Source organism: Lepus europaeus, chromosome 8 (genome assembly GCF_033115175.1).
Source record: "Lepus europaeus isolate LE1 chromosome 8, mLepTim1.pri, whole genome shotgun sequence".
Lineage (NCBI taxonomy): Eukaryota > Metazoa > Chordata > Mammalia > Lagomorpha > Leporidae > Lepus > Lepus europaeus.
Window position 1 is genome coordinate 120,673,710 of NC_084834.1, and position 24,513 is coordinate 120,698,222.

The 24,513-nt window shown below is 41.6% G+C and overlaps 1 protein-coding gene across 2 annotated transcripts; it reads right to left on the bottom strand.

Annotated features, from left to right (window-relative positions):
• Positions 1 to 661: 661 nt before the first annotated feature.
• Positions 662 to 17,585, bottom strand: EXOC1L (exocyst complex component 1 like). Of its 2 annotated transcripts, none has more exons than XM_062199292.1 (3): positions 17,391 to 17,585; positions 5,866 to 5,996; positions 662 to 928 (listed from the first exon to the last, which is right to left on the bottom strand). In XM_062199292.1, the coding sequence occupies exons 1-3, from the start codon at positions 17,509 to 17,511 to the stop codon at positions 662 to 664; spliced, it is 519 nt and encodes a 172-aa protein (XP_062055276.1). In that variant the 5' UTR covers positions 17,512 to 17,585. The 2 variants fall into 2 exon arrangements, with proteins under 2 accessions (XP_062055276.1, XP_062055277.1); XM_062199293.1 differs by having other exon boundaries at positions 17,411 to 17,491.
• Positions 17,586 to 24,513: the final 6,928 nt, after the last annotated feature.

The window sequence follows — 24,513 nt, forward strand, 5'->3', positions numbered from 1 at the left end:
CAGTCCTTTGAACAGATTTGGTACCCTTGTAAAGAGTCAGTTGACCACAGGTGCATGGATTTTTGAACTCTCAGTTCAATTCTGTTGGTCTCCCTGTCTATTGTTAGGCCTATATCACACTGTTTTGATTACCATAGCTTTGTGGTGGTAAGTTTTGAAATTAGGAAACGTGAATACTTATATTCTATACTTATTTGTCAAGATTCTTTGACTATTTGGGGCCCCTTGAATTTTGAGTATAAACTTTCAATTCCTGGAAAAATGGCTGTTGGAATTATGATAGGAATTGCATTAAATGTGCAGACTGCTTTGGGTACTATTGATATCTTCAGAATATTAAGTCTTCTTATCCATCTGTGTGGAATGCCTTGTATATTTAAATCTTTTAAAGCACTTCTTGATACTCTTTGGGAGAATACTGATTTAGTCAAAACTATCCATCTCCTTCCAACATTGCCAAGAAACACAATGGCAAAACATCCCGAATATTGAATGGTTGCATTAAAACGCATTTCACTGTAATTCATAAAGCGTTACTTTATTTCCATATAAATAATAGTCACTGGTGATGTGTGCGACAAAACAAAATTTTCACTAATGATGTGCACCTGGGGGACCACTTGCCCAGGAGACAACCAGTGAAGGAATATGGTATACATCTTCAAAGCGGTAGAGGACAGAGGGATAAGCACACAAGATTGAAGGCGTAAAAGCATATTCGCATAAGGACCAAGCAGTCCTTGTTGTTGGAGGACCAAATGGAGTCATCATTTATGTATGTAGAATCAAAGTTCACAATCTGCAAGTCCTTCTTGAGATAGGCATGATTCAGCTTATTCACAGTTCGAGCAAAGGCGTATTTAGAAGCACAACTGTAGGCTTCCAGACTGTACACTTTCTTGAAGTGCAGATCAAAAAATGGATTGTCCTAGAAGAGAAAGAGAGACGTGATTTAATTTGCAACCAGGAAAGTAGTTTCCTGGATCCTCTCATAGTCTCTTGGATATGTTTATTGATTGTAAAGTATCAGTATCAAATATATTTCTAAAATCTATAAACGAGCTTTCCAAAGCTACCTGCTTCAAATGTAATTGCTTCTCCAAAAATCAACAAGGGGGAAGACTATTTTGAAGCACCTGTAACTTTTAAGTCGGACAAATAACACATGCTTCAGAGCTGCATCAAGTCTTCCCAGAGTGCTAGATGTAAGAGGACAGGGAGGGGTGGAAGAAGAGAGTGAACCCATTTACAGGCTGGTGTGGAGGGGGGAGGGTGTGTGGTTCCTCAGTCTTTAGAGACTGGCCCTTTGTGCTGTTTCACTGGTAGACAGGGGAAACCCAGGGTGGCTAGTTAGCCTTTGGCATACTACAGATCACCACCAATGTACTGAGTTTGATGTTAACAGCAAGAAATTACCTTTGATGGTAATAGCAAGGACCATTAAATCATTTGATTAAAACTGACAAACTGTTAAAGACTGCCTCATAGGACTGTTCAACACTCTAACTATAATTCTAGTAGAGATATTTCAAGGAAAATTGAGCATCAAACCTGAGCTAGGTCCTACAAGTTAAAATGATAATTGCTACCGTTAACAGCAGTAACAAGAAGGCCAGCATTTCCGTTTACAAAATGCTTTTGCATTCATTATCTGCACAGCTCCTCGCTCTCCTTGAGGGCAGACACTCTGCATTATTTATCTTTGTGTCCCTGGTGCTTATCCAGGCCAACTACTGCGCAACTACTGCGTTCTCACCAAACGGTGGGCTGATCTCAAGTAGAGCGAGGAAATGACACCCTAAGTGACAAAGAGGCAGAGAGGGACCAAACCACACAGGAGTGTGACTTACTCATCAGCATGGAGTATGTAAGCATTGCATACAAACAACTTAGGTATTTGCAATATCTTTTACATTGAGAATTCTTGCAGGAGGCAGGAAAAAGAAAAACATAGGTATGAAGCGAGACAATTGTTTGGGCCGACTGCTGTAACTATGGACCAACTACTTGTCTGGGTTGACCTTCATTTTTCCCCTTCATTTCTGATAAAGTTGCTGTGGAATTGACATGAGATTGATCCTATGAACTGCCTAGTATGGAGCTTAGTAAACTCTAGTTCCCTTTCTCAAATGTGCCAACGATTGTGATACTGGGGTTATTATCACCTTCTTTGACACCATGAAAAATTTTAAAAACAAAACAAGAAATGCTTTAAGAAAGAATGTGTAAGGGTGATGTGGTTTTAAATGCAGCACTCCCCCAGCCACACCTTGCAATTTTTTTTCTAGCTCTCATCACTGCGGTTTGAAAGACAAATTCTGCAAAGAATCTCAATCGAAGGAAATCATACGTATTCCTCTCAGACGGTACTCAGGCTCCTAGGTGTTCCTTTCCACACATAGGGCCCACATCATGTAGAAAATGTCCTCCATGCCTTTGAGATGCTTGGAGAGGCTTACTCTTTTCTTCAGCCTAATACCTGGAGGCTGGCACACACAGAACCCAAGTCTTTCCCTTTCTCCATTTCTTCTTTTCTCCCTCTCTCTCTCCACCTTTCTTTCTTTCTTTTTCTTTTTCTTTCTTTTTTTTTTTTTTTGATACAGTACTAGAACTAAAAGGGGATCTCAGATTACTTAGCAATCTCTTATTTATGGTGGGAAATTGGCTTCCAGAGAAGTGAGGTCCAGTTCACAGGTGTAGCTATTGGCAGGGCCAGGACAAGAACCAGGACATCAGTCAGCCCAGGGCCATTTTTTGCTTTGTCATCCTTTCTCCTGCTGCACCAGACAGTCTCCAGATCCCCAGGCGTTTTGATTTCTTTCTTATAAATTGACATCAATTTCAATTCCATTCCATTTTAAAAGTTGACAACTTACTGGCATGAAATGACTCTATGCTGAAAGCCTTATCATGGTGATTGATAAAAATATAATAAATTCTGACTCCTGAGCATTCGATTCTAAAAGAGAGGAGAGGCTGACATTCCCAGAACAGCTAGGATATTTCTCCTTCATCCACGGAAAATAAATCTTTAAAAGGAATACTCTTTGGATATTAATATTTTTCTCCTGAAATTTTAGTATTTTACATCGTAATGTGATAAGGAAAACAGCAATAATCCATTTTTGTATCTTGTTCACTATGAAAGATAATGATCTTCAAGTTGAAAAGGGAGTGATCAACAACATTTGGATGAAATTAAAGACCAACGAAGGGGAAGAAACACATAGAGTAGTAGTTCCATTGAGTCTAAGTTGACAGATCTAAGGCATTGCCCAAGGCAATACTTCCTTGGCACTGACCAAACTTATAGAAAACAAATATGACATCAGTAGTATTTGAGAACTCGAGAAAAAAGAAAAGGGAAGCAAAATGGGTCAAAAATTAGGTGGGGATGGTTAATTCCTGCAACCTAAGATTAGTTAACTCGACATGGATTTCTGAAATTTGGCAAACACAGAAAAGTATAAAGAAAAACATAACAATTAAAAAACTTACAATCCCATCACACAAGATAATTATTATTAAAGAACTGGATTGTTTCATATATATGTATATATATATGAGAGTACTTCAAAAAGATTGTGGAAAAATAGAATTAAGTTTATTTTGGTGCAAAAAAATTGAAATCCATGCATACCTTTTTCATAATATGTGTTTTCCATTAACATATAAAAATCAACTCAAAATGGATCAAACATGTACATGTAAGATGGGAAAATATAAAAGCACTAGTGGAAAACATAGGGGAAACACTCCAGGACATTGGCATTGACAACATTTTTTTAGCTGAGATTCCAAAGCACAGGCAATAAGAGAAAAAATATGCAAATGAAATTTTATCAAACTAAGAAGTTTCCGCACAGCAAAGGAAACAAACAACAGAGGAAAAAGACAATCAATATTGTCTTTTTGAAACTACCCATGAACTTTTTGAAGATTTCGCTACAATGCATATACACACACATCAATATATTTTTTATATTAAAATGTAAGATTCAGATTTCAATAATGGTAACCTAAATAGGTAAAATTGAAATAGCATTTAGAAAAGTATTATATTAAGTTGATTGAAAAAACTTACTAAATAGTGAACAGTTGTGTTCTTAAGTATTCTTTTGGAAACATGCTTTGTAGTGGTTACATAATATTCTATCACATGCATATGCAATAATATATTTAACCATTTCCTAAATGTGAGTATTTAGGTAGAATATATTCTGAAGAAAATGAGTACTTGGGAAACAAAGCAAGTAAGTTTAGAATTCTTTCACCAATAAGTCATACCAAACACATAAAACTTTAAAGACAGAATTTCTAAATAAATCAAGATTATAGCAAAACATATATATTGATTTTGGGAAAGGGCGAAGTTTAGATATTCAAATCAGGTGACTAACTTTTAAATCAAGGCAGAATTAATTGCTTATGGCTAATTCTCTCCTGTATTCTCAGAGCCTACCAGGGCCTGTTATACCATATATCCTCAAGAAAGCAATGAATGAATATATGCATTTGTAGGGTATCAAACCAAAGGCGGCAAATTAACATATGTGGGCAAAGTCTGTTACTATTACTTAATAGCTATGTGATCTTGGGCAAGTTGGTTAATCTCTTTAAGTCTCATTTTTTTCATCTATAAGATAATAATAATAATAGACTCTAACACACAGGTTATTGTGATGACCATGTGAACTTAAATGTAGACGATGGGTTCCGATACCTCTTAAGAGTTTACAAGTATGGGATGGTACCATGTAACAGAACTAGTAGTGATAGTAATGGTAACAATTAATTACTTATAGGAATGTATGTGGTTCTGCCAACTTTATCAATTTTATTATTGGTTTGGATGAAGTTCTAAATTTGTTATGCTTGTTAAATCTGTATCATAGTACAGCGATATCAAAAATCAAGACATTGGAAAATTTGATAGGTTAGAACTATAGGCCAAACTAATGGGCATTTATTAGTATCAAGAAAAAAAATGAGCTTAAGTTCTAATTCATTCAACAGTAACACGATAAATGTTCATCAACTGCCTAATACCTGTGACAGAAGGCTATGACAAAGTACAAAAAAATCATGGCCCTAGGCTTTGGAGACTCAGTCATCTGAAAGGGATATAGGGTGATCCAGCAATTAGAGTTTGAGGATTATGGCTATAAAACATTTACATTCAAAATGCAGTTGGTTGATAGGGGTGAGAGTCATGGGTAGGACTTTACCCAATGGGAAATCGAGGAATGGGTTGAGCCATTATAAGCCTCCAGTGTCAATTCTAAGACATTATAGATGTATAAAGTTCAAGGGGGTGGGGGATCGAATTCTTTATCAACAGATGAGTTTAAGGACAGACTGGGAGAACCACTCATTATGGGGCCAAGTAGGGGAGATTGAAGTATCCACTCCCTCTCCCCTTTTAACTCTAAGATTATAAGATTTCCAAATTATATGATCCTTCTGGTGGATGAAATGGGCTTGTTGATAGTAAAATTTGAAGATGAAGAAAGGAATTCTGTCATGGAGGAGGTTGGATTGGTGAGAGAGAATGGGGGGCGCATCATGTATTTGGAAAAATGGCATTTAAAATTTCTGGACTGACATGTAGATTGTATCTAATCTATCACGAGGCCCTTGGGAAGGATGCTTTTAAATTTAATAGGCAAAATTCAAAATTCACAATCATAAAAGCAGAACAAAAAAGCCAGTAGATCACCTCAGCAGATTAAACCATACCACTCAAGAACAATATAATGTCATCTCAACACCTACTGCATGCCAAGAATATATGAAATAGGATATTGAACATAAAGATCTCTAGTATATGGACCCCACTTCTCCCTTATAAAATATAACACTTACGGTATCTGCTTCTTTTCCATCAATCATCTGCAGATCGTTCAAAGACCACTTTTTTGTTACTTCATATTTTTCATCTAAACCTATTCTGTAGTGTTTCACCATAATTATTTTTACTTCTTCATTTTTGGTCACTGCAGGACAGAAAAATTCTTAGTTTACATAAGTGTTTAGAAGAAATGAATTATTCAAGTCACTCTTTTCAGTATTTTTATATCTCTTTTTATGTAATGACCTTGAACCCACATTCTGGCTGTACCCAGATTTTGCAGATTGATATAGCCTTCACAAGTATGCCCCTAAATCTGCACAGAGGGTTCATGTTACTCTGGCTACAGCTGTGGTCACATAATGCCACAATGATGCCTGCAAGGCTGTGTGCTTTGAGCTCTGAGCTTTGTGGTAGAGAATGGGATTCAACTTGGAGCAGAAAATCAGAGGCTCACTTTAGCTTCTAGGTAGTGCCTACATGTTGACTAGGGCACAAAAGACAATTTAAGAAAATAAGGCCAGAAGAGTAAACAGTTCTGTTGACACAGCAACACAGTGTTGAGCTGAAGGGTGACCAAGCAAATACTGCAGGAACTATGAACACTTTTTTTTTTTTTAAATTCTTTGTGAGACTTTCAATGGAGACCTGTTTGCACCATAGCTGTTTACCTGTTTGGTATTGTTTGAGATTGTTAATCCTGTCAAATGTGTCTCTCCAACTCTAATATTCAAACTTTGCTGCAGACACAAAAGGTTTTAGTACTACAGTTAGATGTGGGAAAATCTTGCTTATTTTATGAGATCAAACTATGGACATAATCAGCTGTTCCTAAAGTCAATTGTCTTTGGCTTCCTATAAACACATAAGAATCAACATTTGAGCATAGGGCCCATAAATTGAAAATTATCAGTGAGACAAAAAAAGGAATATTTACTGAGGATTGGTTATTTGATGCATTATAGGAACCACTAGAGATATAAACAAGAGAAATGGTCCCCGCCCTCTAGGCAGTTATAGCTTTGTCGAGGAGACAAGGATAACACACATGAGTCTCATATGATAGTATATTATAAAGAAATACAGGTAGAAATCAAATACCTGAAATTTTCTTCAAGATGGATACTTAGAGAGTTACAAATCAGTTCTGTCTTCTAAAAGTGATACCAGAATTTGATTTGAGACTGCTGGTTCTGGAAAGTACCACTGTGGCATACCCTCCCAACTATATACATAAAGGGATACATTACAGTATAACTGCAGTTATAGATGTGTGATGTGAGGCAAATTATCCAAGGATGTCTCAAAATTCATAGAAAATGGAATTAAAGGATGTTTATTTTGGTTCAAAGAATTTGTGAAATCCGTGCATTTGTTTTTTGCAACATGCATTTTCCAGGAACTGTGTGAAGACCCTTTGAACATTCAACAGCTCTGAGAAGGGCAAAGACTGGAATAATTAAGGAAGAATGGAAGACATAGAAGTTGAGATGGTTTTAAAATTAATCCAGTAGAGATGGGGGTTGTTCTGAAGACATTTCCAGGTGAGAATGGCATGAGGAAGACAATGGAAGCTAAACATACAGGCGGAATGAGAGAGCCGACGGTAGCTATTGCTGGATGTATGACACTAGGGGCCATAGAACTAACTAGGTTGAGAAGGTTGAGACAAAACTTTGAAAGACTCTGGACTTGAAATGCCACAGCACTGGTGTGGATCTGTGGTGTCTGAATCACCTCTGGTGGGAGGGCTGGGAGGCTGGGCTGGGCAGGGCAGTGAGGGCTCCAGAGCCAATGTCTGTGAAGAGAGTGATTAGTCTTCAACGGTGCAGGTTAAACTGAGATCCAAGCAACCCGCAGAGCTCACAGTCAGTGAAGGAACTGAGAAGGGAGTCTGAGCAGGTTGTCCAGTCTCAGGAGAGTCCCAGTCAGTGGCAGGTATTCAGGGAGGGTGCATCTAGCAATGCGCATTCAGATAAAAGCCTGCCCTGGTAAAGGAGTCCTTTCTGGTAGCAGTCATACACATGCTCTGTTGAAGAGGAAAAGTAGTGTACAATGGACTTAGGGGTAGTGCCTGGCTCACAGTAACGGCTCACCTGTTTGGTTTGTTTTAGAGGCTGCTGTAGTAACCAAGGCTTGGGATGGGAGTTGGTGAAATAGAAGCAGCAAATGCAAGCAAGGTTTCAAATGTGTTGTTGACAGCACTGGGTGGGAACCAATCCCGGGCAGCAAAGCCCAAAAGCAGAGTGTGGAGGGTGAGGGGGTTGGATGGAATAATGAGTTTTGTTTCTGGCATACACATGAGGTAACCTCAGGAGAGAATGAGGGAAGTTTTCTAGTCTATGGGTGGGGATATAGATTTGGGATTTTTTATCTATGCAGAGGTTTCCAAGAAGATTGGTAGGGGAGAGAGCAGAGGAAAAAGTGGAGAAGGAAATGATGCTGGCAAAGAGGTGTTGAGAAGGACCTCAAAAACGAGACAGGTCCAACCATGCTAACTCTGTGGAAATCAAGAGTGGGGAGCATTTCAGAGTTCTGGAGAGCTTCCTGCGAAGTCGCTTTTCAGGCAGGGTTCAGCCCCAGCGTGGACCAAGGAGCTGGGAGGAGCATCAGTTCCTCCACATGGCAGCTTCTCATGCCTGTTGGGGGCAGCAGTCAGCCTGTACAGGACACCTTCCCTTTCTCACACAGACTTGTGCCAGGCACCGGGTTGGATGGGATTAAACGGACTAATAGGAAGAGAGACCAAACACATATGGTTAGATCACACGCTCCAGGAATTTGAAGGGAGAGTTACATATCTGGGGAGCAGAGGGAACAATTTAAGGTCTTGTTTATGGAGAAGGCAAAAAGGAAGAATTCAGGACTTAGGGTCAAGGGGTCATTTCAGAGTCTAACTTCTATTAGGCAGAGTTGGTGGCTTCTGCTCAACTATTCCTAAAGATGGTGCATCTCCACTGGCTGAGATGAGGGCTGGGGGGAAAGGGAAAGATTAGAAGAGAAGTTGTCAGGCCAGTGCTTGGCATGGAGGCACAGTTGACTTAGCCATACTGACTAAGGACATGACCGTGGAGGCAGTGTGTCTGCCCAGATGAAAACTCAACCTCAGTGCCGCAAGACTTTGTGCCTGCTCCAGCACACCATCTCACCAGACCCTCAGCAGGGGCCAGCGTGAGGGTGGTTGTGTGTGTGTGTGTGTGTGAGTGTGCGAAGAAGTAACTATAGTTCGTAGGCAAATACGATGTTCAGAGAGCAAACTCCACAACCTCATCTATACGTTGTGATAACCAGCTAACGAACTGCAGCCCTACTCATATATTTCAGCAAACTGATAAATATTTGAGTGTCTTTTTTTTTTTTCTTTTGCATCAAACACTGTGCTAGGAACTGAAAAAGATAGTTCCCTTAAGCACCATTCTGCTGTCACCTGGTTTGCAGGGAGTGGGGTTTCTGTCTGCAAATGGAGGCACAAGGGAGGGCAGGGTGAGGCAGGGACCTGGAACATGGGAAAGTGCTCTGAGCCATACCGGGCAGGAGGGGACAGCAGGACGAGGAAAGGTACAAAGAGAGGTCTGTGGAAGCATCCATACAAAGGCAGGCAATCCTAGAGTCAGTTCCAGGTCTTTGGTGTTGTGGGCGCCCTGTGGGGTTGGGCAGGTGGCAGGCACACAGTGGGGCAGGAGCTAGCACGCGGTTTTCTGAAACACCAGGTTGATGAGTGCAAAGGCTGCTTTGAAAGCTGCGTTGGGGGAAGCTGGGGAGTGTCACCACGGGATTTTAAGTGAATATGCAGGCTGAGCTTTCCATTCTAGGAACTTCTTTGGGGGAGAAAATAGATGTTCAGAAAACAGGATTGATGTGTCATCAAGTTTCCTGACGTTAGCGGTCAGTGTCCATGAACACCCAAGTAAGAAAATAAAAAAGCATGCTTTGCAAGCCAATCTTTGGTAAAATCTTGTGGTCCAGAGAGAGTGCAGCTTTCTCGATGGGACAAAACAGGCACCTTTGGAGCTAAGGAGCCTCTAAGAATTCTCTTCTGCCACGAGCCAAAGAAGTCTGCTGAGGCTGGAGTGGACCCAATCCCTGATTTCCACCCTTGTGCTTCGCTGCCAGCTAAGATTAAATGGCCATTGCCACATTTATACAGCGCCAGAGTGGAAACTTAGCACATTGTCTTAACACGGGAATGTGTTTACAAGGCCAAACTATTACTTGGTTTCAGCGACATCAGAGTTGCTGTTATAGACACAGGGGATAGTGACTACAAATGCAGACCCAAAGAATTTCAGAATCAGCCTGCTTCCGTTTTAACAGCTCAGTCGGCATTTTCAGAATTACGATCTGAGTTCCATGCCAGCCCTTTTCCCTTTTAACTTGAACTAAACTTTGTCATTAATAAATGCCTCTATGACCGTCGTAAAATAGTCACGATTATTGAGGTTAAGCGGAAAGAAGACTGGCCAATGGATCCAAATAATTTGGCAGAATGGAGGAAAAACAGGAGCTCCCAAGTATGCTGCACAGGGGCACATTAAATAAATATAAACAAGTATTACTTTACACCCCGTGTTTTATCATTGTGTTCATCACTTAAGTTAAATAGCAGGACAAAAAGAACCATGAGCTATTGAAGAAAAGCAGCCTCGGTACAATGTTACAATGTATCGATCACGTGGGGGGGTGTCACTGAGAAGCCTATCATCAATTTGATCAAAAAATTATTTTTCAATTTTTTTCTAGAAATATGTTTATACAATTAAGTTTGGGACTATCCTGGGTGTTTTTAAAATGTTGGCTGTCATCAAGGTAGGGCATAAGTTATGGAAGTACTTTCGGAAATAGGAGATAGAGTGTGAGAGAAGGAAAGGGATTTTGTGGGGACAGAAGCCCCAAGAAACAAAGAAGGATGTCCAGGGAGGCTCCTGCAAGTTTCCTTTTTTGAGTGCCTGTCTAGCGTAATCTCAGTGCATCTACTGAGAGGCACAAGCTCACCCGGATTCAGAGCTTCACTCCTCGCTCATTCTTTGGTGAGTTTGAGCCAGTCCTGTAGCCATTCTAAGCCTCAGTTTTATCATTAATAGGAAGTGGCAAGAAAGATAATACATGTGGAGTCCCTTCCAGAGTGGCTGGCACATGGATTAAGGAGTAGAGAGGCTGGTGCTGTGGCATAGAAGGTTAAGCCTCTGCCTGCAATGTTGGCATCCCATATGGGCACCAGTTTGAGTCCCCACCGTTCCACGTCCAATCCAGCTCCCTGCTCATGTGCCTGGGAAAAGCAGCAGAGGATGGCCCAAGTGCTTGCACTCCTGTACAAACGCGGGAGACCCAGAAGAAGCTCCTGGCTCCTGGCTTGGCCTGGCCCAGCCCTGGCCGTTGCGGCTAGCTGGGGAGTGAACCAGTGGATGGAAGACCTCTATGTCCCCCTTTTTCTCCCCTGCTCCCCTTGTCTCTCTGTATCTCTGCCTTTCAAATACATAAATAAGCCTCTAAAAAATACAGCTATTCTTAAAGGCCAGAAGCAGGATGGTGAGTAGAAAAAAGATTTACTATTTGTGAACTTGGACCAGTTACTTAGCTTCTTGTGACCTATGGTTTCCACATCTGTGAAACAGGAACACAGCTGTCTCATAAGGTTGTCATGAAGATGTGGAGGAAGAAGCAGAAAAATGGCATTAAGCAGTCTCGTGCCTACACTTAGTGAGCATGCCTCACAACTACCCCTTTCATCCTCTATCAACATTATTGTTAGGCCAATGAAAGCATTTTCCTATGGTCCCTCCTTCAAAGCCGCACCCTAAAGTTTCCATTCACTCTACAAATGATGCAACTTCCAGTTCAGAATTGGCAGGGCCATCTTGATTTGTACATCTCCTTCTCCAAGGTAGCCGAATAACCCCTGGGAAAAATCTGTTGGTCATTGTAACACTGATGATGAGGTTGTAGGTTGATTTTAGAGAGAACGATAATATCCCAACTCCAAAAACCGAGCCATCTACATCTGCCCTCTTCGGACGAGAAACTAAGTCACAGCAGGTAACACATGCGAGGTAACAAGAGGACCCAGGTGGGAGTGCCTTTGTTCCTACCTTGTAGTCCCCACCTACAGTTTCCCTGGTTTGGAGACTCAGAATATCTTATTTAATTTTATCCATAGGGGCTGTTGCCGTGGCGTAGCGGGTAAAGCTGTCGCCTGCAGCCCGGCATCCTATATGGGTGCTAGTTCAAGTTCAGATCCAGCTCTCTGCTGTGGCCTGGGAAAAGAGTAGAAGATGCCCAAGTGCTTGGGCCCCTGCACCCACGTGGGAGACCCAGAGGAAGCTCCAGGCTCCTGGCTTCGGATTGGCCCAGCTCTGGCCATTGAGGCCATCTGGGGATTGAACCAACAGATGGAAGACTTTCTCTCTCTCTCTCTCTGCCCCTGCCTCTCTGTAATGCTGCCTTTCAAATAAAAATAAATAAATCTTAAAATAATAAATTTCTGCATTAAAACATTCAATTTGTACAAGTGTGTGTGTAGCCGGAGGCATGGGGGTGCCTAAGCAAAAACAGTGTTTTTTTTTTCCTACCTTTAGAAGATAAAGAGAAATAATTTTAAGTATAAAATCTACTTTGTTTCTCATCTCTCAATCCTTATTTTAACCAAATTTTGTGACAAGTTTTATGATACGAAAAAGTTTATTCCTACTAAGATGTACCTTTTCTAAGTCCGTAGTCCATTGTTTATTAATTTTTAAAAATAGGGACTAACTAATAAGCACTATCAAATTAGTGTTCCTCCAAGTGCTTTTTCTTTTTGTGACCAACACAGCCCTATCGTGGCAGAACCAAGTGTTTGCACATTTAATAAAGGAACTATTACAAGCTATGAAGGGGAAGATATAAACTATTGTTTCTCCAACAGTCTTAATAATCATGCAACTTGAAAAATCAAACAGAACATGCATAAGAACTGTGCTGGGCTCTGTTCTCAGGATATATGCAAAGCTGTATGGATACATTTTTGTCCATATTGTTGTTATCCTATCACTATCACTAACACCTTAAATTGCATGAGAACTTTTCAAAACACTATCTCATGCTTTAATTCTTACAAAACACGATGTGTTAGTGAAAAAATTGCTCTCAATTTAGAGTTGAAAAAAATGAACTAAGCTCTCCCTACGCAATGCTATTATTTCTGAACTGAAAACGCAAACATCCTCCTTTGTGTTCTTTGTCATTAGAATATTGCAAATTCATGGAAAGCCAAGACACTCTGGCAAAAAGAAAAAAAAAAAAAAACCTAAATGAAAGATCTCTGTGAGTGAGATCCCAGTGGAAAGAACGGGGCCATCAAAGAAGGAGGTACCTTTCTCTGAAGGGAGGAGAGAACTTCCACTTTGACTATGACCCTATCGGAATAAGATCAAAGTCAGCGAACCCTAAAGGCTTCCATAGCCCTGACAACTCATGATTAGAGCCTAGGAAGATTACTGACCCCATAAACAAGAGTGTCAAATTGTTAAGTCAGCAACAGGAGTCACTGTGTACTTATGTCTCATGTGGTATCTGTCCTTAATGTGTTGTCCAATGTGAAGTGATGCTATAACTAGTACTACAGTATTTTTACACTTTGTGTTTCTGTGTGGGTGCAAACTGATGAAATCTTTACTTAGTATATACTGAATCGATCTTCTGTATATAAAGATAATTGAAAATGAAAAAAAAAACTGGTGTTAAATTGGAAATTGCATAGAAAATTAATCAATTTTTAAAAAATATCATGTAGGATCTCTGTCTTTAATGTGCTGTACACTGTTATTTAATGCTATAACTAGTACTCCAACAGTATTTTTTCACTTTGTGTTGCTATATGGGGGCAAACTGTTGAAATCTTTACTTAATAAATACTAAACTGATCTTCTGTATATAAAGAGAATTGAAAATGAATCTTGATGTGAATGGAAAGGGAGAGGGCGCGGGAAAGGGGAGGGTTGCGGGTGGGAGGGAAGTTATGCGGGGAGGAAGCCATTGTAATCCATAAGCTGTACTTTGGAAATTTATATTCATTAAATAAAAGTTTAAAAAAAAGAATATTGCAAATTCACAAATTTAGCAGCAGTGGAATTGCTTTTAGCAACCTTCTTTTCTTGTCAATTTAATCATTTCTAGCATTCTCTTTGTTAAAATTCTTATTATAAGGGATCTGACAAAATTGTTAGATTCTTTGATTCATGAAGCAAAAGTACTGTTCTGGTATCAGAAAGGAATGTGTGTAGAGAACCTGGACATACTGTTTTCCTAGTTCTAGCAAGTGCCATTTGCTTTCACGTTGATATCTATAAATGGAAAATATTTTCCCAAAGATATGAGAATACTTACAATAATAGATATCTGAATATGCATACAATTTTAAATCTATATATTAATTCATTTGACATTAAATATATATGCTTATATGTTTCTTACCTATTTGATTTTTACTATAATGGTTGCTTATGATATAAACATATATACACATGTTTCAGCATATATTTTAATATATAGTAAATATATTTGTCCTGTATATGTAAAAAGCACATCCTTACTTTTTATTCTAGTTACTTGGAATATCATTTCTCAAGGTTTTTCCTGATAAGGATTTGATAGAGGAGCTCTGCCCACAGAGGGCTGATTTTTCTCTCTGTTTCAGAGATGGTCTAGAGAGGCTAATTATCTTGTCCCAGCCTGAAGGCTGGCAGGTGAGCAAACAGGGCCAGATTTCACTCCAGGACCACCTGACTCCACGCATTACAAAGTCTGCCTCACCACGCTTGGCTACCTCCCATTCGGTTTTGGCTAATGCTTTCAGACGCTGTTTCAATTCTTTCAGCTTTGTTTCTTGAACAATTTGCATTCTCATCATTGCTCACATAGCACTTGCATTTAATAGTTCCTCTTCCTTCATCAGGAGGTGTTACTTTAATTTTTATATTATTTGAAAGGCAGAGACACAAAGAGAGACAGAGACAATGAGACAGAGGGAGACAGACAGAGATCTTCCACCAGCTGGTTCACTCCCCAAATGACCACAACAGCCAGGGCTGGACCAGGTTGAGGCCAGGAGCTGTGGGTCTTCTATGTGGGTGGCAGGGACACAAGCACTCGACCATCACCTGCTGCCTCCCAGGGTGTGCATACATTAGCAGGAAGCTGGATCGGAAGCACAGTAGCCCAGGCACTGCAATATGGGATGCAAGCATTCTAAGGGACAACTTAACCACTACCAAAATGCCTGCCTGGAGGTGTTGCTTTGAATGCCAGTGGCAATAGTGTTCCAGGCCAGGGGGAACCAATACCAGAGAGAAACGACCCATATGCACCCAGAGGTGGGAGGGGCCCATGGCCCCAGGGAGTCCCCTGCTAGCCACCTTCAGGGAGGGAAACTGAATTTATGACATCTGATTTTTGGTATCCGCCAGGTGAACCCCAGGACTCGACAAGAACGTGCAATCTGCTGGTTGCGAGCCTCCTGAACAAGGTGGAACCTGCAGATGGACAGGAAGGTGAACTGCATTCATGCCCATTTCCTTTAACAGGAAAAATGCATGGTAGAATTTGACTACTCTGGACCTGCGAGTCTCATAAACCTGGAGCTGCCACACTGCTGGGTTTGAAGAGGAAGCTGTGACTTCCGTGAGTCTCCTCCCCACAGGTGACCAACCCTCCAAGTGTGGGTCCCTGCCTCAGCACTCAGGAGGGGACCTGTTTGATCCGTACCCATGGAAGTGTTCTGACTGGAGCATGCACACCACCGACAGGCACATGGGCCACTTTGAATGACTGTGCTGTCAACATGGGTTTGCGTGGGTCATAACAAACATGTTGTACTTGAGGAAAATGCTCTCACGCTCATGGAGGTGAGGGCGAGGATAATCATGATCCGGCTTATAATGTAAGATGTTCGCTTTTCTCTGGAACCTCAGAAGACTGTCTTGTCTCCCTGCCTCTGAGAAGCCCTTAGTTTTTCCTTGCCTCTTACGTGATGGAAACACTGAATCATTCCCAAACATTTAATTCTAGGAGGCTTTTTAAAATGTCAGATAGAACCCATTAATTATTGTCGTTATTAATTATGGTATTAATACTAGTTAATTGGAGGGAGGCACTAAGATATATTTGGCCAATTGGATATAGAAAATTATTGTAATTATTTATTTTAATGGTTTATTTATATTTGTATTTAACACAATGAGAAATCAGCTTTATAAAGTGGGACTCACATCAAATATAAAGTTATTACATCTTTAAGTTGGAATAAGCATCTTCTTTAATAAATTAAGTAAAAATACCTCAAGATATAGAGATTTGATGATTAGGATACAACACAGTTTCTTCCTTAAATCACGTTAGTTGATGTTTCCCGTAATTTCTTTCTTTTTTCCTGAGCAGATTAAATTTTTGCATTTGTGATATGTCACTTCATATTTGTATAACAAAACGTGATGGAGTGTTAGATAAATACTACTATTCTTATTATTGAGCACATATTGTGATATTTATTAGAAATCGCAGGATTTTAAAGCATTCTTAGCATGTGAGAGGTGCCCTATCCTTACAGCGCTCCTCTGGGTCCCTCTGGAAAGTCTTCAGCCAATGGTCGGGAAGAGAGTTGTAACAAGTTGTTTTCTGAAAACAGGTGTGTGCCTTAAATGGCCAGTCCACAATGAACATTTAAAGACTAAAAGCTCTTTGCTCCAGAAACCCTGAACAGTATTAAAGGCGTGGATTGGGAAAAGGAAGCGCTCTCTGTTAAGTTCAACAATAACACAAGAATTTCTACCTACATTCTGCACAAAAACATTACAAGGTAGGCAAATCATGATTAAGTACAAACATCTATTCCTGGCTTTGGACAATTTTCATGAACATGAGAAACACAAAGGAAAAAATATTACTAGAATATAAATCTTTATTTTAGTGAACTTGTTTAGAGAAATTCTCCAATTCTTAAAGTTCCATTTTCCTGAATTAATTTCTACCATTCAAGTATTGTTTTTGTGAGCACATTTACTCTATAAGAGGAAGATTTTTAAAAGATCATTTCTCTATTTGAAATAAACCACCATGAAATCTAAATAAGCTCTTAAAAGATAATCTAAGTTTTTATTTCTTTCCTAGGGTGGAGAGGGAGAAACCCAGAACGGCTGGAAATAGAGCTATATACCTCAGTTCTCTAATGTATCTCAAAATATACCGAGAGCTGTCTGTTGCATTTTAAAAAATAAGCTCTTATACACCCACATTGCACGCATACCATACAAGTGAATTAACTAAGGTCAGAGCAAAATAATCAAATCAGAAGAAGTGCATATCCGGTTTCATTTCTGAGTTAAAATATTCTTAATGCAATGCGCTTTTCTTGCATTTCAACACTTAAAAGATATTGCATACAGTCCAAATTTTAAAGGAGGCGCAGCTAAGCTCTATTGCAGAAGGTACACGTGCGGCAAAGGAGAACAAGCCCACAAAGTTCCTTCCACCCGGAGCAGCTCGGGGCGCTTCGCAGAGCACAGATTACCTGACACGCAGAGGTAGTACCTGTCCTGCACCGAGACCTCGATTTCAATGAACTCGTACAGATGCTGCGAGAGCGGCTTGAACAGCTTCTTCTCCAGGTCCTCCTTCACCAACGATGACATTTCCCCCGGCTGCCTTGGCCTGGTGTCTTGGCTCAAACTCCCCCTCTGCTTTTCTCCCTAGCTTTCTTCTCGCCGTTAGCAGCTCCCTGGCCGGTTCTGCCCACCTCCCAGGCCTCACTTTCTCCACTCCTGCTGCCCAGCCGGGACCCAAGCTCCTGAGAGCATTCGCTGAGGCTGCGGTGTCAGCCCGGCGGCGGCACCAGCCCCACGGGCTGCGTTCAGCACCCAGCCTCCCAGCGGCTGCTCTCGGGAGCTCTCCTGTGGCTCGCTGGTGGGAAACACGGGCCTGAGACCCGCAGATCTACTTGTGGAGTCCCCTGGTTATCCCGGCCTGGTGGCCTTTTCCCTTTTCACAGCACTCTGCAGAGAGAGAGCCCACTGCTTCAGCTTGATGCCATTACATAAATCAGCTGTCTGGTTCTATTGATTGGAATCAGCTTCCATTAAGAACTTTGCTATCCTCGGCAGAAGAAACAGCATCTACGCTCACTCCTGACACTTCCAACAAGTCTCATCCCCTCCCTCCTTCCCTCCCCCCTGTAGCGCATCCAGCCCTTGGCTTTGGTGAGAGTCGGCACCGATCCCTGAGTCTAAATTGTTTCTAAAACGGACATTTTAAATGGACTCGCTATAATACTATTTATTCCTCCACTCACATACCAAAATGTATTAGGTCCCTGCTAGGGTAATGCAGCATATCTGTTTCTTGGGAGGGTAAATTTCCAATCCTTTAGGAGTTTGTATGTAAAAGAAATGAGTCCACCAAATCCTGACGGTACATGTCAAGTGAAAGCTGGCACAAAAGAGACAGGGCCACAGAATAGGAAAGGTATCCTTACCTGGAAGGTGTCCGAGGAAGCGCTATGGGAGAAGGCCTGGAGCTTGAAGTTTGGCAGAAAAGGATGAGGGTACAAGAGGAGGTGCACAGTCCCTGGAACCAACCAAGTGAGCCAAAGCCTTGCATCAGGAAGACCCAGGGGCAGGCTGTGGCTTGCGGTGTCCCCTCCAAAATTCAGATGCTGCCAACATGGTACCGTTGAGAGGTGGGGCCATGAGAGTCTCCTCCCTTGTGCATGGGATTAAGGCCCTTATGAAAGAGGTTTCGCATAGCGGCCAGCTGATTTGCCCTTCTGCCTTCTGCCATGTGAGAACACAGCATCCCTGCCCTCCAGAGAATACCACCGCCACCCCATGCCTGAACCTGCCAGGACCTTGGTCTTGGGCTAGGCTGAATTATGGGGTCCTAGGTGAGACGTTTGCCTTTCTGAACCTCAGAGAAGTAACTCGAAGGTCTTTGCCTACTTTAGTATTCCATTCTATTCTGCCTGTGATTCTGGGAGTTTACTAGAACAATTTGGGTGTGAGGGCCAGAGAACCAGTACCTTGCTTTTGGGTATGGAAATGAAGAAGATGGTATGAGTATAAGATATATCTGGATAATAAATCAGACAGCCAAGGCGCCCAAGTGGATGTGAAAGATGCAAGACAGAGTCAATATGACCCAATACTTTCTACTTCCAACTAGGGTTGAGCAAATGGCTCTCATTACAGGAGGTAAGGTTTTTAGAGGAACAATTATTTCCAGCTTTTACAGTTAAAAAAAAATTCTTTCCTGGATGCTTTCATCTTCATATGGAAAAAGAAAAAAAAAAAAAGAGAGAGTGGTATGACAATGAGAACCACTCACCAGCAATAATGAAGGCGTCGTTAGTGTTAGTGTTCCTTCCATTAAGGTTGGTGTCGTGTTTCAGCACTTGCTAGACTGTAAGCCTCCTGAGGGTGGAAACCATGCCTGCTGTAGATCCAGGACATGCAGTCTGCAGGGCTTGCCACACACTGCGCATTGTCGCACTCAGTTATTCACTCATTACTTTGTTTGCAAACATTTACCAAAGGACAAGCAAGTGAATCAAAACATTTTGTAATGACTTTTTTTTTTTAAACAATTTCTTCATGTAAGCTGAATTTGTAGTGGCCTATCCTCACAGATGAAGTGGGCATTCGCTCATCATCACTTACCTTGTACTAATATTGATTTACTTTTGTTGCCATGTCAACATAGTCTTCAGTTCTAAGAGTCTCAAATGTACTTCGGAGGCAATAGGGCAACCTTCTCGGCAGGTCCTGAAGAAGAGAGTGGAGAAGTCTTCCAATACGGTCTTTAAGTAAGGAAATTGGGATTCAGGAACTGACATTGTGCCTTTGGTTCCAAGGTGAAATGTTTGCCATGAATTTGAATATTCTTAGGGTATCAGTTTGATTAAAAGTCATAAGGAAAAGACAAAAGGTCATGTTAAAATGCTAATAAATGTAAAGGATTCAACATTAGAAGAAGGACAAATGATCATCAAGAGTGGAAATAAGAAAATTTGGAGGGGTAGGTATTTAGTGTGGTTATTAAGATGCCACTTGGGATGTCCCCGTCCCATATCAGAGTGCCCCGGTTGAAGTCCTGGCTGCACTCTTGTTTCCATCTGCTGGCTGGTGCATGCCCTGGGAAGCAACAGGTGATGGCTCAAGGTGTTGGGTCCCTGCCACCTATGTAGAAACCTGGGCTGAGCGCCCAGCTCCCAGTGCTGACCTGGTTGTGGGCATTTGGGGAGTGAACCAGGGGATGGAACTCTCTGTGTCTCTCTGATAAATAGATTCATAAAGAAATAAATAGGAGTGGTTATTTGGAACAACAGTTAAGATGCCACTTGGCTTGCCTACATTCCATATCCGGGCACCTGAGTTTGAGTCCCGGCTCTGCCTCCAACTCCAGCTTCCTGTTGATACGTACCTGGGAGGCAGCGGGTGATGGCTCCAGGGTCTCTGCCACCCATGCGGGAGACCCACGTTGAGTTTAAGTCTTCTGGATTTAACCTGACCCAGCCCAAGGCTTTTCAAATGAGTCAATCAATAAAAAACAAGATTCTAGAAAAATAACAAATAGCCCCCCCCAAAGCATTCCTTCAGATTTCTAGTAGAGAGAGCAACATATTCTTATAGCCAAAGATTAGTTTATAAGTTTATTTTCCGAAATGATGTGGAATTGTCAGTGGGGGAAAAGGAAGGAGCTATAGTAAAAGGATGCTTTTCTGGAAAGACTAATTCTGCAACCTCCAATATCCCCCAAATATGCTCCCTACGAGGAAGAAAGTTCTAGTATGTATTATTGCGCTAGTGAAGCGCTGGTGGTCTGCCAGCCTAGGAAACCAGTGGAGTTTGTTTGGATGCTGGTACAGCCTGCTGGGGGAGAGGGAGACAGGTTGTTCAGAAGACAAGGCCCCCTGGTAGGTAACACCTGGACATGAACCTCTGTGTCAGCCGAGGAAGTGAAGCCTGGATTCGAGAAGACCCACAGTAAGCAGAGTCCAGATCTATTTTTTTCCGGAGACCAAGGAATGATTTCTTTATTCTCATTTTTTGTTTTGGAAGGCTGCTTTCATCACTTCGTAGCCTAGTCTTTCACTATTTGGCATTCTTTTTTATCTCTAGAACTATGTATTTGCTTACTGAATCTGGGGATGGGGCAGGCGTTTAGCCTAACAGTGAGGATGCTGGTGAAGACTCATATCAGCGCCTGGGTTTGAGTTCTGGCTCCACGCCTGACTGCAGCTTCCTGCTAATACAGATCCTGGGAGGCAGCGGTGATGGCTCAAGTGACTGAGACCCCGAGGCCCGTATGAGACCTGGGCTGAACTCCAGCTCCTGCTCCAGCCCATTCCAGTCCCAGCATCACAGGCGTTCGGGGTGTGAGCCAGTCAATGGGAGCTCTCTCTACTTCCATCTGTCTCTATCTTCCTCCCAGATAAATAAACAAAAATCGTTTTTAAAAAAAATCTTTAAAAATTCAAAGTAAATGGAATGAACAGATAAGTTTACTTCAGTGCAAAATTTTTAAAAACCTATGCATTTTTTAAGAATATGCATTTTCTAGGAACTTTTTGAAGATCCTCTCCTGGAAATAACAGGATAATCACATGAGCAAATGACACTAAGACTCCCCTTTGACACATTCACAAGCTACAGGAGTGACAGCTTCAGGCGGGGTTCAGGGCTAAGACAGGTTATTGGTCCTCTGGATGTATGGAGTTGGCTTCGTCTGGAGTTTGCTGATGCTAAGTTCTTCTGGCGCTGCTGTGTCTGCATGAAAAAGCAGTGGTAGACGCAGTGCAAACACAGATTGGGCCCCAACTTCTATGTCTTCTTTCAGACCCACACCCCAAAGTCCTTGTGCTCAAGCAAAAAGCTGTGTTGTGTATGGCACACATCAGGAAGTCCTCCAGTGACTTCCGGGGTGGGGGTTGGCTCTGCTGGCTTTGGTGTATACATTATTTCAAGCAATCTTCCTGCAAAGCTAAGAGTAGATTTCATCGTCTTCCTTTCAGCAAGAGAGAACAGAGCAATGTGTGCGAACATGGCCGTCCTCCTTAAGGCTGGTCGGGGAGGATAATGCAATTTTCTTCCACCTTGGGTGACCCATGTCTCTAGTAATAAAATATTACCACAACTAAATCTTCATTAACGGAGCCCTGAACCTGATCCCTTTCCAAGTTTCATTATATACCATGCAAGAAAACCCAATTCTGAGTTGCATTTCTTAAACTTTTTTTTGTAGGAATCAGAATAGTACTGGTATCAAAATATTTTATCTTTTATTGCACACTAACAATTCTATTATGTATTATATGATAATTTTTGCTTAATCCGGTACTTCCTTGGTGATTCTAGTTTAGGAACATCTAGAGAGTGTGTGTATATGCATGTGTGTGTACAAAAGCTTGTGGAAAATCTGCATTATAAAAAAATCATGCCTAGACTTTGGAATGTTTTGTGCTAAATAAATGTATCTTTTAATCCCATTGTTCCATGAATGTTTTGGAGCACCCTGAGTGTGTGTATGTGTGTGAACATTGTGATGATTTAGGGTACGTTCCAGATGGATGTACTTTATGAGGTGCTTTCTCTTGTTCCCATTTGGCATCTGGGTGTGGACATCCAGGAAGTTCTTTTACAACTCTGGCTGCAGTAGGAGCTAGCAGGGAGTAAAACCCCACCTCTGAATGGGAAAGGAGCACAGGGCCTCCTTCTGGTGCCCACTCTTCCCTGATGTGTGCCCTCCCCAGCGAGGACTTGGCAGGGCACCTGGGACCTCACCTTCAGGTATGCCTGACGTTGCAGAGCGTGTCGCAACAGGCGGGCCACAGAGGGTCACAGTCGCTGCCGGAATTCTCACCAAGACAGGGCTTTTCTGACTCGGCTGGAGACAGAGTTTCTCTTGCTCAGATATTCCGGTGTGATTTTGAAACACTGGTTTTACCGAGGCCGTTCCCACTTAAAGGGGAAAAGAAAAAAATCCTGAAAACACTCTATGAATAAAAAAAGTCTTTTGACAAAATATGCACACAAATTAATTTTCAGGGCTGATTTTGTCTTTTCACCTGATTATACAAATATTTAAAGAAAGGTTATCAAGAAAAGACTTGTATTTTCTTCTGTGGCTATAGAATAATACCAAGAAGTTTGGCTTTGTTTTTTTTGGCTCCATGGAATATATGTTTAATGTTCATAAAGAGGTTATTTGAGTATGACAAGGCAGTGAAGATAATACTTTTTTTTTCTTGTAGAATGGCTTCTTTTATGGGTACTGAAATATAGGTAACAGATAGCTGTTTTTAAATAGCTTTTTTAAATTTTGGAGATAAGGGGATTTCATATTAGCCAATGGAGTGGAAGTCATTGATATTCAACTACGTGGTATCCAACTACTACTAATAATTTATAATAGCTATAACAGCCAATTTGTAATACTTATACTCATATAAGGCAATTTGTCAGAACCGACTCAATCAGATTTATAATGTTAGCTTATCTTCCCAACACCCTAGGAGGTAAGTTTTATTTTTCAGATTTTGACAATAAAGAGACTTAGGTACAAGGTACCCGTCACCCAACTGATGTCATGTTGTAGTTGACCTGAAATTTTTTAAAAAACATTTACTTATTTATGTAGTTGAAAGGCAAAGTTACAGAGCAGGAGTAGAGGTGGGGAGGTGGAGAAACAGAGAAAGAGAGAGAGATCTTCCATCTGCTGGTGCACTCCCCAAATTGCTGCATCACAGGGCCTGGGCCAGGCTGAAGCCAGGAGCCAGGAGCTTCATCTGGTTCTCCCACATGGGCGCAGGAGTCCAAACACCTGCGTCATCTGCTGCTTTCCCAGGTTCATTAACGGGGAGCTGGATCAGAGCAGCCAGGACTCAGACTGGATACTGGCATCACAGCAGCAGCTTAACCGCTGTGCCACAGTGCCAGCCCCTGTCGACCTGAATTTGAAGGAAGTGAATTTGGCCCTACAGTTGTGCTTTTAACCATTAGACCACACTGCCTTGTCCAATTTGACTACGAAGAGTATTTTAAAACTCTGCTAACAAAAAAACTTATTTCTTTGGATGTTTTGATCTGTAAGGAAGGGTACCATTTTCTCATCTCAACTTTCTTTCTTTTTCTTTTTAACATGCTTTTCATTTTTAAGTCTTTCCCTTTTGCCTGTATCCACAAAGATGCCAGTAGCTCAGGACGGGTGAGGATGGGCTCCTCTCACAGCAGGTGTCTTGTGATTGAATGAATGAGGCTTCATTAAAGGCCTTCGTTTTCCTGTCTTCTACCAACAACCCCAAGTGGAGTCAGACGTTTCAAGACCAGCATACAAAGGATTACTATTGCCTTTCTTGCCCTAGCACTCGTCCCCCTGTTCCGGAAGAGGAAGCCATATTTCTTAGGGGAAGCCAATCCTTGTGCCGAAGTGGAGCTGCTGCCCTGCTCTTTGCTTGCCCAGAGGAATGATCACCGGAACCTGGCCTGGACTTAGCTGCTCAGAGCCCTGCTTCCTCTGGTCACAGTGATTGGTTCAGGGCTATGCACGTGACCCAAGCAAGCTTGTGCCTAATTCCTTGCCTCCTCTTTCCAAAGCCACCCTCCGTGGCCTCGCTTTGTGAGGTTGAGGCTGAGCCCTGTGAA